At 45.9% G+C, this 16,752-nt stretch overlaps 1 protein-coding gene across 2 annotated transcripts; it reads left to right on the forward strand.

The window, feature by feature from the left end:
• The first annotated feature begins 157 nt into the window (after positions 1-157).
• CFAP53 (cilia and flagella associated protein 53) lies at positions 158-11,715 on the forward strand. 2 transcript variants are annotated; one of them, XM_069964823.1, is made up of 9 exons: positions 158-247; positions 602-697; positions 1,659-1,888; positions 2,499-2,672; positions 4,955-5,258; positions 5,345-5,563; positions 7,810-8,026; positions 9,355-9,457; positions 11,293-11,715. In XM_069964823.1, the coding sequence occupies exons 2-9, from the start codon at positions 626-628 to the stop codon at positions 11,531-11,533; spliced, it is 1,560 nt and encodes a 519-aa protein (XP_069820924.1). In that variant the 5' UTR covers positions 158-247; positions 602-625; the 3' UTR covers positions 11,534-11,715. The 2 variants fall into 2 exon arrangements, with proteins under 2 accessions (XP_069820924.1, XP_069820925.1); XM_069964824.1 differs by having other exon boundaries at positions 180-238.
• Positions 11,716-16,752: the final 5,037 nt, after the last annotated feature.

Below are 16,752 nucleotides of genomic sequence, written 5' to 3' on the forward strand. Positions count from 1 at the left end.
GATGTCAATCAGATGGGAAAATATAAGAAACTCTCCTCTTCTGCAGACAACTCCGCCGTACACCAGCGCCACCTGCTGTCCGATTAATAGAATACAGGCTTTAGCGGCCGCTTGTTTACATTTGGTTGCCCGGATACGTCACTTCCGGAGTCGGCGTTGCCCGGTAACCGAATGCCGTGTGCCTGGCTCAGGTGGACTGAGGAGCGGGGCTGAGACTAGACGTTCGGTGTCCCCCCCGGTAGTGACGGTAACTGAGCTTCTTTATAGTGTAGGTCAAGGATGGGGAACCTTCGGCCCTCCAGCTGTTGCAAAACTACAACTCCCATCATGCCTGGACAGCCGAAGGCTGTCCAGGCATGATGGGAGTTGTAGTTTTGCAACAGCTGGAGGGCCGAAGGTTCCCCATCCCTGGGGAACTACAACTCCCAGCATGCCCTTAATATCAATTAGCTATAAATGAATGATGATGATTACTGTTACAGTGTATGGGATCATACAATACATGTGGCGTCCTTCATGTACTCCATGTATTCCTATGGATTTTGCTCATTCTCCTGGTTACGCTCCACAATCTCAGTCGTCTTGGCTGTTTTCTCCGCAGACGCCGCACAGGACGGGAGACGCCATGTTGCTCAGTCAGAGGAGCAGACCCCGCTGCAGGGAGGTGACCGGTCCGGCCCCGCACAATGTAGCTGTGGTAAGTTACCGGGAAGACTCCATAAAACCTATCGGGGCAAATGAGGAGCGGTCGGAGCCCCCACAGCCTGCCCCGCAATATACGGCTGATATGGTCCTCAGGTGGGCAGGGTATGGCGGTGATATCATCTGGTCACCTCATAGAGGTATTATGTGAGTACTGTACAGTGATATTATCTGGGCACAATATGGCGGTATTATATCAGGTTTACACTTCACTGGTGTCCTTTTTAGGTTGTGTTAACACTACGGACCTGAGCCAAGGTGCTGATGGGGTCGTGTGGCCCCTTGTGTACATGGTACCTGTAATATATGCATCCGGGCAGTAGATTTTATATAGTCTCGGGTCTGCCACTGTACTGGTGCATTTACACAGAGAGATTTATCTGACAGATTTTTGAAGCCAAAGCCAGGAATGGTTTTGAGAACAGGAGAAATCTCAGTCTTTCCTTTATGACCTGTTCCCTGTTTATAGTCTGTTCCTGGCTTTGGCTTCAAAGATCTGTCAGATAAATATCTCTGTGTAAACACACCATAAGAGTCAAAGAGGAGCTCTCCCACCGTATGGAGCAGCCATACCCAGCGTATAAGATGACCCCCGACTTCTAAGAAGATTTTTTGAGGTTAAAAAGTGGTACGTATTTTTCGCAACTCTATGGTGGTATTATTGAACACCATATGGTGGTATTTTTTGGTACTGAAGGATGGTTATGAACAGACTTCCCTGTACACATGGACCCTAGATTTATCATGAGCGGACGCTGGCCTTTTAAGCGGTAGTATTTTGGGAGTCTATGGTTATATTGTTTATGAAGTAAATATGATGTTAATATTTTGCACATTTTATGTTATTTTGAAATTATTGTTTGAGCACATAAGAGTGGTATTATATTTTGTAACTAGAATTTATTAGGATTTGGGTATACCTACAACTCATCAAAAACTTCTTCTTGACTATACAGAGAGCCAAGTTTCCCTCCAGCCGACCACATGACTACATCACCCTGGAGAGAAGACGCCGTGATGATCTCCGGGAGAAGATGCTGGCCTTCACCAAAGAGATAGACTTCGAAGACATGAAGAGTAAATGGGAGAGGATCACAGACCACAAGATGCTGCACACCAGGGTGCAGAGGAAGGTGTATGAGACCATGGAGGAGTACAGGATGCAGATAGAGCAGCGGAGAGACCGGTGAGCACCACAAACCAGATTGGCTATGGTAATGATGAGGATACTTCTGAAGAGATGAATAGGAGTTATAATAGTGTCAGAGTGAGACCCAATGGTGTTATCCACACTACTTCTGTGTCATTTACTGTACCTCCATAAATGTAACACATTACACTGTCATAACACTGTGTCATCTACAGATCCCCCATAGCAGTATCATCTACAGATTCCCCATAACAGTGTCATCTACAGATCCCCCATAACACTGTCATCTACAGATCCCCCATCACAGTGTCATCTACAGATCCCCCATAGCAGTATCATCTACAGATCCCCCATAGCAGTATCATCTACAGATCCCCCATAACAGTGTCATCTACACATCCCCCATAACAGTGTCATCTACAGTTCCCCTATAAGTGTCATCTACAGTTACCCATAGCAGTATCATCTACAGATCCCCCATAACAGTGTCATCTACAGATCCCCCATAACAGTGTCATCTACAGATCCCCCATAACAGTGTCATCCACAGTGTGTAGTATGGACACCCCCATCTCTTGCTGCATCATCCTCTAGTACCATCTTTGATAATTTCCATGTAGATGACCAATGATTTATTACCTTTCAGACTTAAGTCGCTGTTGGAAGCAGAAGAGCTGGAGCACATAAAGGAGATGGAGTCCATGGAGGAGACCACCCTGGAGAGACAAGCTAAGATGAGAGAGCGGGCCAGAAGTCTGAGGGAGAAAAGGGAGAGAGAAAGGCTGGCTATAGTGGCAGAGAAGCGGGACCAGCAGTTCAGGTATCACATGGAGGACATCTTTAGCATATTTATTTTTAATATATTTTGTGTTCCAGTTCTTGCTGCTTGTGAAGGTGACGTAACATATTTCCCTTCCTGTGCACCTTAATGTTAGTTGGCAATGGTTGGGACAGGTAAACAATATGTTTCCATTCACTGACAGCATGCAGAGATCTTACAGCAGGAATTAACTCCTTTAGGATGCAGCTCTGGATGATCTCAGTCGGTTACAAGACTAAACAATGACCGATTCATTGAAACTGGGATCAGAGAATGTTACTGCAATGTGCAGGGCCTAAGGGCCCGATTACATGGAGCAATAATTGGCCGATTCAGCTGAAAATCGCACTGTGTAATAGAGAGGATGATGACAGCGATCATCGGCTGATTGTTTCTATAGGTCCAGACCTAAAATCATCGGCTGATGGTTGTAGTATAAAATAGTAAAGTATTTACTTACCTTACCACGTTCCCTGGTGTCCTCAGGCCTTTCCTGGTATCTGCAGCTCTGCCTTGTGTTCCCTTCTGCTCAGCCAATCATTGGCCGATACAGGAGCGTGGCCAGTGATTGGCTGGCCGGCCTGTCAGTGCAGAGATTGGACCAGAAGGGAACAGAAGGCACACCCCAAAAATAATTATTTTTTGTTCTGTAGAACAGATGAAACAAACATTCAGAAACAGCAGAATATGTGATATTATAAGTTACTATCCAGTAATGGAGAGGATGAGAAACACAAGGGCTGACAGAGACTGCAGGGAGCAGGAAGGAATGAGCAGGGCAGATGTGGGCACATACATGCAGCGCTCTCTGTCCAGGGAGAGAGGGGTTACAGCTATGGAGAGATTACCTCCACAGTCCTGTCCCCTGTTGTAGGCCCCAGCCTGAAGTGGATCTGCCATGATTTGGAAGGTGAGGGAGACTTCCTGGGTCAGAGTACAGGGCTGTAGACCCCGCTATGCAGACCATGCCCCTCCCCCACTCCCTATCCCACCCAGTACAGGGAGCTCTTTAACCAAAGCAATGCTCTTAAACCAAGTTACAATTTTGAAAAACTGTGAGCTCTTAAATCAAAATGCTGTTAATCCAAGTTACTCTTAAACCAAGGTACCACTGTATATACACAGCCCTTGCTGCCCGATAGTTGGCCTATGTAATTGCTCCATAAAGGGGCGCTGATATAGCAGATCGGTACTCTTTTACACTTATGATCGGGCCCTGTAATAGGAACCTAAGGGTATATGCAAACGGAGTAATTTTCGTAAATAAAATCTGTAAAAAAAATTCTGCATGGAGTTTTTCACAAGAATTACTTAGTGTGCATTTACCCTAATAGTCTACCGCATAGGGCAAGCTTAGAGGCTATTGATCAGCTCCTGGCTGCCGTAACAACTCATCAGCATCTTACAGTCATGTTGTGGGAGTGCTGATGGGGTGACAGATGGAGCACCATGGTAAGCCTTGGCCTTAGAAGTGCATAATAGTAAATCTCCAGTGGCTATGTAGATTTCCCTTAGGTACACACTTGTCACATCATCATCTGTCACTATGTAACTATGACACAGTCCTTCACAGCTCCATGCAGAATTATAGATAGAGTAGAGCAGTCAGAAGCTAGTGCACACCATTCTATGGGACCCAGTATATTCTCAATGGATCTAACATCTTGGGACACCCTGTCCTTTTACAGCACATGTTGTCTTTACAGTATAACCATAGGTATCTGAGGTGTCAACCATTTACAATGGCTGCTATTAATGTGATTAGAGATTAAAGGGGATACTCCGACAAAAATCTTTTTCTTTCAAATCAACTGGTGTCAGAAAGTTATATAGATTTGTAATTTACTTCAATTTAAAAATCTCAACTCCTGCAGGAAGTGGTGTATTTTCTCCAGTCTAACACCGTGCTCTCTGCTGCCATGTAAGGAACTGTCCAGAGCAGAAGGAAATCCCCATAGAAAACCTTTCTTGCTCTGGACAGTTCCTGACATGGACAGAGGTGGCGGTAGAGAGCACCGTGTCAGACTGGAGAGAATACACCACTTCCTGCAGGACAGATAGCAGCTGATAAGTACTGGAAGACTGGAGATTTTTAAATTGAAGTAAATTACAAATCTATATAACTTTCTGAAACCAGTTGATTTGAAAGAAAAAGATTTTCACCGTGGCACATGGTCAGTATACAATAAATAAAGCAAAGCATTGAAATATAATATGTAAAGGAATGTCCAGAAGAGACCTGGCCTGTAACATTCACCATGTCTTATATCATTGCTGTTCAGGGAACAGTGTGAAGAACTACGAGCTCTAAAGTCAAGGATGCATCAGGATGAAGTGTGTACGGAGAGGATGGCGCAGCTGGTACTGAAGGAAGAGATGGAGAGGCAGAGGAAGGAGGAGGACCTGCTGTTTGCTAAGCTCTGGGAGAAGGATCGGCTGGCCAAAGTAGAACACGAGGAGAAGAAGTCTCAGCGCCAAATGGAGCTGAACCGAGAAATGTTAGATGTCCTACAAGCCCAGAGAGCTGCAGCCGAGGCCCAGAGGATGGAGGAGAAGAGGCTGAAGGAAGAGGAGGCTCACTTACTGGTAAAGTTTTCTTCTGCCATTTTGTGTGCTTATGGAAACCAGTAGAGGATTAGCAGTAATAATAATGTAATAATAATCACCCGCAGGTGGAGCAGCGGAAACTGATGAAGCTGGAGGATGAACGCGCTCTACGGGAGAAGCAGCAAAAACAATCACAGGTCAGGAACATACTGGATCATTCCATCCGCCTTAAGATGAAGCGTCTGGCCAAAGAGCAGCAAGAGGAGCTAGTGCTGGACATGAAGATCATGGAGCAGATTATGCAGGACAGTCAGGATGACACAGAGGAGAGACGCCTGCGCAAGGTAAAGTCTGGGTACCAGCCATCTGTACAGACAATGGGCCTCTTCTCTGCAAAAACTGCCAATTTACCATTGCTGTGTTGAAGGGGTTGTCCACGATTAGAATAAAAAACTCATTTCACCTCTCCTGTCCTCAGTTTGGGTGTGGGGTTCTGCGGCTCAGTTCCAGTAAAATGTAAAGGTGTGTTTACACAGATTTTTGAAGCCAAAGCCAGGAATGGATTTGAAAAGAAGAGAAATCCCAGTCTTTCCTTTATGACCTGTTCTCTGTTTATAGTCTGTTCCTGGCTTTGGCTTAAAAAATCTGTCAGATAAATCTGTCTGTGCAAACGCACCCTAATGGAGCTGCGTTAAAATACTACATAGAACCTAGGGACAGGTATGGTGATATTTTTGGAAGAAAGTAGGAATGTTTTTCCCAATCCTGGATAGCCCCTTTAATATGCAGGACTGAATGTATTGCACCTAGACATGTTGTATAAGGAGGGGAGGTTTTGGTGCCAAGAGTTCTGTGCTTACCATAGCTCAATGAGGGACATGTCCCTAACTTCAGGGAATGATAGGGCTGTTCCCCCTCCTGGGGTCCTATTAGATGGGGACGTGGCGGCTCGATCAATAATGTAAAGGAGCGCCAGTTTGCTAGATTAGCAAGGGCTGTACGTATATATGTATATAATATCGTTAGTGATGTCCGTGCAGCCCTTCCCGGTCTTCTCCTGCCCTCTGCTTGCTTCCCGGTGCAGCAGCTGCAGCTTCAGAGTGGTCTCTGAACTAACAGGCCGCTCAGCCAATCACTGCCCGGGACCGCCGGTGTTTGGCTGAGTGGCCTGTCAGTTTAGAGACCACTCTGAAGCTGCAGCTGCTGCATCGGGAAGCAAGCAGAGGGCAGGAGAAGACTGGGAGTGTGGAGAGGTGATGTATAACAGTTTATTCTATTGTTTGTCATCGTGATTTTGGTGTCGGACCTAAAGACGCGATCAGCCAATGATCGTTCTATTGGCTGATCATTGTCTCTCTTACACGGAGCAATAATCAGCTGAATTTGGCCTGATTTGGCCGAATATCGTTCCATGTGATATGGTCCTTAGTTTGCTGCCAGGTGGAAGTTCATTGGAGAGCTCCCTGGTTGTGTGAGATGTGAAGAGAGTGGCCTGCAGAAGGATTATCCATTTCCACCTAGCTGGGCACAGATTTAGGAACCCATGCTTGTGAGTTAAAGGGACAGGCTCCCTATGTTATACCTCCTGCCAACCTTTTGTTTATTTTTGGGAAAACCTACCGTACGGTGTGTAAAGTTAGCAAAATCAATGTGGACAAATGTTTAAGCGATAGCTTACCCATTACACAGAACTACTACATGGGCTTCTTGCTATCGAAGGTTTCCTATTAATGGGTATAAATAATAGTCCCTAAGTAGAATTGTTTTTTGCAGTGTAAGGCTATGTTCACACTACGTAAGATCCGTGGAAATCACAGCCATTGTTTTAATGGCCGTGATTTCCACTGAACTTACATAGTACTGCAGACTGAAGGGATCCCGGCAGGAGTATATACACATGGTATACACTCAGGCCGGGATCCCTAGGGGCGCTGTAGAAAACTGACATGTCAGTTTTCTGCGGTTGCTATTCATTGAATAGTGGCCGCAGAAAATTCTGTCAGTGCACACTGTGGAGCGAGCATGGATGCGCCCGCATCAGAACTCTGCGGTGCCAAAGATCATCCGGCCCATACTGCAGTACCAGCTGGGATGATCTTTTCAGAGAACGGCCGGTCTAATACATAGTCTGAACATAGCCTAAGACATTAAAAAGAGGTAAGAGAAGAGGCTTCTGCACTGGGCCCATTAAAATGTACACATTGCTTTGCCCACAGCAACCACTAGGGGGAACCTTCTGCATATATGTTTAGTGAGAAACCATAAAATTCCATATACAACCAGATGGAGGGAATCACAGTAAGGTTAGGTTCAGGTCTGTGTCGGACCTCATAGTCTGTAGGGTCTGTCAGGCTCCATTGGTGTCCGTCATGCAGTAGTCTGTCTCTGTTTGCTACTCCTCAATAAAGTCTTCTATGGCCTCCGACGGAGACGTGAACCCAGCCTGGGGCTATGTTAACACACCGTCAAAATGAAGGCCGTTATTTGCCGTAAAAGATATATTATAAAAGTAATCATACTACTGAGATGAGCGGATTATGGGGTTTTTGTGTGCAACTCTCTTTAATGTGACACTTGCTCCTTTCTTTAGATGGAGCTACAGAGAGAGCAGCAGGTATACCGGCAGTACCTGGCGCAGCAGCTGGAGGAAGAGAAGAGACAAGAGAAGGAGATGGATAAACTGATCGAGGCAGAGATGGAGAAATCCTGGGCAAAGCGGGCCGAACAGCTCAGGCTGGAGAAGGAGGCCCGGAACCGCCTGATGAAGGATGTCATGGAGACCAGGAGACGGCAGATTACAGAGAAGTGTAAGGAATGATTCTGTTTGGTATCTTGGTGTAGGCAAGGATGGGTAACCTTCGGCCCTCCAGCTGTTGCAAAACTACAATTCCCATCATGCCTGGACAGCCAAAGCGAAGCTTTGGCTGTCCAGGCATGATGGGAATTGTAGTTTTGCAACAGCTGGAGGGCCGAAGGTTACCCATCCCTTGTTGTAGGACAATGTAAACCCACCACTAAAGATGGTGGACAGGTGGTCAAGATGGATATGCGGCTAAAGATGGTGGACGCATGCTCCATCTCGCTCCATTTTATTCAATGGGAGGTATAGAAATGGTAATAATGTATACCAATCTTTTTAATAAGCTATTGACATGTCAGAAGTCTTGATCGATGGGGTCTGGGTGCTGAGATCTCAACTGATCAGTAATAGAGCGAGTTACTCAATCTGTTTGTATCTACTAGTCCCTGTGGAAAGTAAAGTGTGCATTGTGTGGATTTATAAAGGTCTCAGTCACCATCTATAAACCTGTACACTGCTCCCTTCATTCTCTGAACAGGGGCGGAGGAACCCCCACCAATCACAGGTTCTTACATGTTACTATGACACATCAGAAGTTTGTTAAAATGTACCCCTTTAAAGGAAAACTCCGGCAAAAATCTTTTTCTTTCAAATCAACTGGTGCCGGAAAGTTATATAGATTTGTACTTCTATTTAAAAATCTAACATCTTCCAGTACTTATCAGCTACTATATGTCCTGCAGGAGGTGGTGTATTTTTAGTCTGACACAGTGCTCTCTGCTGCCACCTCTGTCCATGTCAGGAACTGTCCATAACAGCAGAAAATCCCCATAGAAAACCTCTCCTGCTCTGGACAGTTCCTGACATGGACAGAGGTGGCAGCAGAGAGCACTGTGTCAGACTGGAAAGAATACACCCCTTCCTGTAGGGCATACAGCAGCTGATAAGTACTGGAAGATGTTAGATTTTTAAATTGAAGTAAATTACAAATCTATATAACTTTCTGAAACCAGTTGAGTTGAAAAAAAAAGATGCTGGGACAAAGTTTTGTGTTCCACCTATTAAGTTTCTATTGCCACCCCTTTCAGGGAGGTACAGGGCCATTTGTACCCCACCATGAATAGCAGTGTTCCCCTATATAGACATATAGGATGACAGATGACGGTTACATCACTATGTTGGTGACATGGGTAAGGTCATCTTCCCTGTCTGCTGTTTTCCTTGGATGGCATCTGACTACAGCATTGTGTTTCCGGTGACAGAACGGGTTTTGTTGGGGGTTTTTTGAAACCCCGCGGCACATTGAGCGCTTCTTCTATTCTTCTGTTTTTCTAGTGGAACGTAATGCCAAAGAACAGGAGGAACTCGCACGCGATAAAGAACTGCTGGAAAAGGCAATTGCTGAGCACAAACAGCTTGAAATGGAAAGAAATGCAAGGTAAGGGCCACGGCTGTAGATGTAGTAAAACACGGCAGCAGCCATTCACACTCTGCACCATGCACTTCTTGAAGGGATTATACAGGGTTAGAAAAAACACAGCTAGTTTTTTGCACAAACAGCACCACCCCTTTCTTCAGGTTGTGTGTGGTATTACAACTCAGCTCCATTCACTTCAATAGAAACTGAGCTGCAAAATCATACCCAAACTGAGGACAGGAGAGGCGCTGTTTCTAGTAGAAAGCGGACGTTATTTCTCCTAAGCATTGAATGTACACTATGTTAAGATGAACCCGTGGTTTTATACCTGATGGTTTTGCCCCACCTCGTGAAGCTGATGCTTAGTCTCTCTGTCATGATTCATAGTGCAGCTCTGCTTATTCATATTCACGGCTTTGTACAAACTGTGTAAGGACAGGGTCGCCAGGCACAAGGAGGAGATTTTCATTTTAGCAAAAATAGGATGATTATGGGCAACCAGCCTGTGAGTAATGGAAGATTGTTAGGTAAACACGGTTTTCCATTACTTTAAAGGTGCTAACACACACGATCGATGTCGTGCAGATCAGCAGCAGATTTGATGGTGCAGATTTGATGCTGTGTTCAGTTATTTACATCAAATCTGCTGCAAAATTCACTGCCATACGGTGTATGTGTCTTTCTTAAAGGTAATGTAGCAGAAAGATTGCCCAGATGAATGTTGTGCTTTGTAAGTTGTTGGTCCAGTTCCTGAGATAAGTGAACTTGGTGAACCCGAATGCTCGGCATCCCAGCAGCTGGAGAAGATGGATGCAGCCCTAGGGCTGCCAGGAAAACGCAGATGTGGCCTATGACTGGATCCATGTTTTCCAGGATTCCCAACTTCAGCAGCCACTACTCATCAAATGAACCCGAGCATGCTTGAAGTTTGGTGAACTCCAATCTATCGCACTGTACATACATTTCTGGATATCTCTGGTACTGCAGCTTTCTTTAGGCCAGGTTCCCATGCATCAGATTTACAGTTTACAGTATAAATGATTGTGGTTTTTTACATGTTCCCATTCACATGTGCCGGAAAAATTCCACATAAAATCCGCAGCATGCTTCTGTTGTGCAGTGCATAGAGTGAAATCCATAGTAAATCCATGTGCATGTGCAGAATTGGAAATTGTACGTCACTTCTGGTTGTTTTTCCCATATAGATAGCTGTGGCTGGACCTGGTATTGCAGCTCAGCCTAAAGGTCCTATTACACGGAGCGATAATTGGCCCAATCAGGCCGATTCGGCTTGTTATCGCTCCGTGTATTAGAGACAATGATCAGCCAATGACATCAGTTATCGGCTGATCGTGTCTTTAGGTCCAGACCTAAAATCATCGGCCGTTGTCCGTGCATTGCTGCGTGTAATAGCGATGTGCAGCTGATGGCTAACGTTTGAATAAACTGTATACATTACCTCTCCATGCTCCTGTTCTTCTTCTGCCCTTTGCTGTCACTCTCGGCACTGTGGCTGTAGCTTTAGATCGGTCTGTTTGACCTGACAGGCCGCTCAGCCAATCACTGGCCACGGGGATTCCCAGCTAGTGATTGGCTGAGCGGCCTGTCACCGCAAAGACCAGTTTAGAAGCTTCAGCGGCGGAGGTGGTAAGCAGGGAACAGGCAGGTGGACATTGGGGGAGCATGGAGAGGTAAGTATAATCTTTATTGTTTACTATATGATGATTTGCTGATAAAAGACAACGATCAGTCAATGAGTGAATATCATACAATTGAGTGAATCCTTATTTCTGATTGGCTTCTGAAACTTGGTTTACATTTATTGCTATATAAAGAATTTCTGACTTTCTATACAGTCAAATGAAGAGCGCCAAGCAGTATCAGCAGCAGCTTCTCTCTCAGGTAGCTTACCATCAGCTGCAGCGGGAGGCCGAAAAAGAGGAGGAACAGAGAGAATATGAGGCCGGATTACAAGCTGAGAAGTCCTACCAGCAGAAGCTGCAGGATATCCTCTCCAGACCTTATGTCCGGCAGGAACACGTTCATCCCCTGAGGAGAACGCGGATCTCCAGCCCTAAAGACTGGTTACCACAGTGACACCCCCCACTACTGTCCATACCCAGCAGCAGATCCACCACAGATAGGCCGGGGGGCTACTAAAGTGATTGCACTGTATCCAGACGCTGCAATGTTTTTTGGTGTATAATACAAATTGACATGACGTTGTACGTTCATTTATCACAAAAGGCTATGAATAAAAATGTAAAAAAATAAATAAATAGAGAGAAACCAATTGTTGGGGCTAATTTTATTTGTGGCAAACTTTCAACGAAGAATTGGTGGATCCAGCACGAACAGAAAGCCCAAAAAGGAAAAAACTGTTAAAACATCAAACTTTAATCCATGTTACGGTTAAAACTTGGACCCATATTGGGGAGAAATGGTGACTAGACGACGCGTTTCACGCATGCGCGCTTAATCATGTCTGAGGTCGTCACTATGGGTGGTGTTTAAAAGACCAGCAATGGCCAATGGCATATCACATGATACAGAGTGAGTATGCCTTGATTGAAACAACTGTGTTAGAAAGCAAAAATCTATGATATGTATTCTTAAAACAAAGCTGTATAACATAGCGGTGCCTACATCACGGAGTATAATGTCAACACTTCCTGAATAAAGCATATATACCAGTATTTCCGGTTTATTTCAGGAGCGCGGTATGACACCGCACATAGGTTGGCTATCAAAACAAAGCGCTATGTCTGAATAGGATGCTAAGGGGTGTGCTAAATACACTAATGAAAAATCAAAAAAGGTCGAAAAATATATATATGTTATTTTCTCTAATGCTTTGTAGTATTACATATATTGGAGTCTGAAGAGACAAAGCATGGCCATTGCTGGTCTTTTAAACACCACCCATAGTGACGACCTCAGACATGATTAAGCGCGCATGCGCGAAACGCGTCGTCTAGTCACCATTTCTCCCCAATATGGGTCCAAGTTTTAACCGTAACATGGATTAAAGTTTGATGTTTTAACAGTTTTTTCCTTTTTGAACTTTCTGGTCGTGCTGGATCCACCAATTCTTCGTTGAAAGTTTGCCACTAGCGCTGCTTAGATCTACTGTATAGTAGTCAGCGGGCGTCAGAGGGTACAAGGTATCCCACATCCACATAGTGGCTGGGAGTGAGTAAGGAATCACATGACTTTAAAAAACACAGACTAACTCACATTTTTTCTTCGTTCTACATTTTCAAACTTTTTAAACTCCTAAAAATCTGTGGCGGTGTACTGTCATGTGATCACATGTTTACACAATTAGCACCAATGTTGCAGGATGTTGACCTTGTCACATGACTGCTGGACCTTATGATTCCATGGACGACATCACTGCGGCCTCCTGAGGACTGGGATACTACAGGCTGTGGAGATGGTATATTACGGTCAGGTCTGATCACAGGGAATTGTAGGGCTATGACAGGTTTTTTACATTATTTTACGTGATTCGATCACACGGTGTGCAGTGCATCTGATACTTGTGAACGTAGACCACACTCATATCCGCCGGTCACCTGCAGTCATGGAGCCTCCACACTGAAGTATAGGGGCCTGAATCCGGACTGTTAAACCTTTTTATAATCTGGGCTCCAGGAATAGACCATGGAATCCAAAGTCATGCACATTGGCCATAGAATAGAATGGGTAGTATACTGTCCTCAATTGCGTATAGTATATGGATAATTTAGGACGGCTGTCCGACTGTGGTTCTAGAAACCAGTACTGAAAGCTGCTTAGACCCGTGCTCAGTCTGGACTTATACCGACAGAAATACTCAGCGGCAGCTGGAAATCAAAGGGTAAAGAAAAACACTCTACAGTGTCTCATACACCACCTCCTCACCCCTCTCTCTTTCTCTCACCGTTAGTGTCCCCCAAGGCTCCAGCCTAGGACCTCTTCTACATCCATACATTTGGCCAGGGGCAGATCATAGAATCCTATCACTTCTATACTGATGACATCACATCTACCTCTTTGGTCAGGATGTCACCTAGAAGATTGCATCAGAAAAAGACCTCCTGGTTCATGTAGTCCATTCTCATATTATTCCCTTTCTTCTCTCCCTATGTAAGCCCTCCCAGGCAGGGTCCTCTCTCTCTCTCTCTCTATGTAAGCCCTCATGGGCATGGTCCTCTCTCTCTATGTAAGCCCTCACGGGCAGGGTCCTCTCTCTCTCTCTCTCTCTCTATGTAAGCCCCCATGGGCAGGGTCCTCTCTCCCTATGTAAGCCCTCCCAGGCAGGGTCCTCTCTCTCTCCCTATGTAAGCCCTCCCAGGCAGGGTCCTCTCTCTCTCTCTCTCTCTCTATGTAAGCCCTCATGGGCACAGTCCTCTCTCTCTTTATGTAAGCCCTCATGGGCAGGGTCCTCTCTCTCTTTATGTAAGCCCTCCCAGGCAGGGTCCTCTCTCTCTCTATGTAAGCCCTCATGGGCAGGGTACTCTCTCTCTCTCTATGTAAGCCCTCGCGGGCAGGGTCCTCTCTCTCTATGTAAGCCCTCACAGGAACGATCCTCTCTTCCTATGTAAGCCCTCACAGGCACAGTCCTCTCTCTCTATGTAAGCCTTCGTGGGCAGGGTCCTCTCTCTCTGTCTATATAAGCCTTTGTGGGCAGGGTCCTCTCTCTCTGTCTATATAAGCCTTTGTGGGCAGGGTCCTCTCTCCCTATGTAAGCCTTCGTGGGCAGGGTCCTATCTCTATGTAAGCCCTCACAGGCAGGGTCCTCTCTATTTCTCTATATAAGCCGTCACAGGCAGGGTCCTCTCTCCCTATGTAAGCCTTCGTGGGCAGGGTCCTCTCTCTCTATGTAAGCCCTCACAGGCAGGGTCCTCTCTCTCTATATGTAAGCCCTCACAGGCAGGGTCCTCTCTCTCCCTATGTAAGCCTTCGTGGGCGGGGTCCTCTCTCCCTATGTAAGCCCTCACAGGCAGGGTCCTCTCTCTCCCTATGTAAGCCTTCGTGGGCGGGGTCCTCTCTCTCTATGTAAGCCCTCACGGGCACAGTCCTCTCTCTCTATGTAAGCCCTCACAAGCAGTGTCCTCTCTCTCTATGTAAGCCCTCACGGGCACAGACCTCTCTCTCTATGTAAGCCCTCACGGGCACGGTCCTCTCTCTCTCTATGTAAGCCCTCATGGGCACGGTCCTCTCTCTTCCTATGTAAGCCCTCACGGGCATGGTCCTCTCTCACTATGTAAGCCCTCACGGGCACAGTCCTCTCTCCCTATGTAAGCCTTTGTGGGCACGGTCCTCTCTCTTCCTATATAAGCCCTCACGGGCTTGGTCCTCTCTCTCTATGGAAGGCCTCACGGGCACAGTCCTCTTTCCCTATGTAAGCCTTCGTGGGCAGGGTCCTCTCTATGTAAGCCCTCACGGGCAGGGTCCTCTCTCTCTCTATGTAAGCCCTCACAGGCAGGGTCCTCTCTCTCTCTGTCTATGTAAGCCCTCACGGGCAGGGTCCTCTCTCTGTCTATGTAAGCCCTCACGGGCACGGTCTTCTCTCTCTCTATGTAAGCCCTCAAAGGCAGGGTCCTCTCTCTCCCTATGTAAGCCCTCACGGGCAGTGTCTTCTCCGTTCCTATGTAAGTCTTTGTGGACAGGGTCCTCTCTCTTCCTATGCAAGTCTTTGTGGACAGGGTCCTCTCTCCCTATGTAAGCCCTCCTTCTCAGGGTCCTCTCTCTTCCTATATAAGCCCTCACAGGCAGGGTCCTCTCTCTTCCTATATAAGCCCTCACAGGCAGTGTCCTCTCTCCTTATGTACCAGTCTGTAATTTGCTTAATTCATGTCATCTATGTGAACCCCTTTCCATAAATACACAGCTAATACTAGATAGCAATAAGAAAGCACAAAAATTGCTGCAGTTTGATGAGGTGATCTGTCACTTAAAAAAAAAACAACTATTGATATGTCACAAGTTTTGATTCCCCATTGATCACTAGATATAGCCAGGAGAAGTGCGTAGCTGTGGGCTTCACTCCCTGGCTTGATATTCTATTCTAATTCTATAGAGCCTGCAACAGACAGACAAAGCCCAGTCACTGCTGCCCACTTCTCTTGGTTTAATTTAGTGGTCAAGATACTGAAATGAAGTGTCCCACTACAGGTTTTTCTTTGCTCTTTACACACCCAGGTAAAAGTATTTCTTTCAGGTGTCAGAGTTAGTACAGTTAACTGCTGTGCACTACTCCAACCACTAGGTGTCACACTCCTCCGGGGCACAGCTGCAGTTCAGAAGGAAGGTTTAGCTTGTCTCATATTCAGCACTTCTTGTAGTTAGAGAGTTGGAGTCTGGCTCTGGGCCAGAGAGGTTGGGAGTGGTGGGTTAGCTGAGGAGGAGACCAGACTTGTTTTCCTGTGTGACTGACAGCAGCAGTTTTGCACTGCTAGACCTAACCACAGAGTAACCAGAGATAAAGGAGCACCCCTCTTGCCTACGCTGTGAATTTGTTTGTCAGGACAGTCACCCTCTAAAGAAGGAGCGGAAAGAAAGGCTGATCCCCAGTAGAGCACAGTGCAAGATAGCCGCTCTCTACTGACTTTCTCTCAGCTGAGTAGGAAGGATACTATTAGCTAGCTCCACCCAGAGACAATGGCCTGGGACTCGTACTACCAATGAGGACGGGAATCGAACACTGAGTGCAGAAGGCGGTCAGATAAGATAACTGGGACTTCTATATGTGAGTATGAGATTTCAAGATAATTCACGCACTTAATCCACATCCCGGCAGAGTACTTACTAAATTAGGCAAGGGGCCAACTATCCGTCCCCTATCTCCTGTTACAACTTTCCTATTTATTCTACTCTGCTTCAAGCTACTTCTGTTATTACTGATTTTTGCACTAAGTACCTAAGCAATGCTACTATTTGTATTGCACTGAAGAAAAGTTCCAGTAAAGTTGAATATTGTTTAAAGTGGGACTCTCTCATCTCTGCTGTCGCACCTGCACCCACAGTTTGCACCTCACATGTGTGCTATTTTAAAAGGGGTACTCCGGCAAAAATCTTTTTCTTTTCAGAAAGTTATATAGATTTGTAATTTACTTCCATTTAAAAATCTCATCTTCCCATACTTATCAGCTGCTGTATGTCCTGCAGGAAGTGGTGTATTCTCTCCAGTCTCCAGTCTGACAGTGCTCTCTGTTGCCACCTCTGTCTGAGACTGGAACTGTCCAAAGCAGTAGCAAACCCCATAGCAAACCTGTACTTCTCTGGAGAATTCCTGTTTCAGACAAGGGTGGCAGCAGAAAGCACTTAGG

The sequence above is a fragment of the Dendropsophus ebraccatus genome, chromosome 3 (genome assembly GCF_027789765.1).
Source record: "Dendropsophus ebraccatus isolate aDenEbr1 chromosome 3, aDenEbr1.pat, whole genome shotgun sequence".
Lineage (NCBI taxonomy): Eukaryota > Metazoa > Chordata > Amphibia > Anura > Hylidae > Dendropsophus > Dendropsophus ebraccatus.

What these genes read in the sequence shown, in the direction of transcription:
- CFAP53 (XM_069964823.1), top strand. Translation starts at nt 626, where the DNA reads ATGTTGCTCAGTCAGAGGAGCAGACCCCGCTGCAGGGAGGTGACCGGT. An exon ending in CCCCGCACAATGTAGCTGTG is followed by an intron (nt 698 to 1,658) that starts GTAAGTTACCGG and finishes TTGACTATACAG; the next exon opens with AGAGCCAAGTTTCCCTCCAG. An exon ending in GAAATGGAAAGAAATGCAAG is followed by an intron (nt 9,458 to 11,292) that starts GTAAGGGCCACG and finishes CTTTCTATACAG; the next exon opens with TCAAATGAAGAGCGCCAAGC.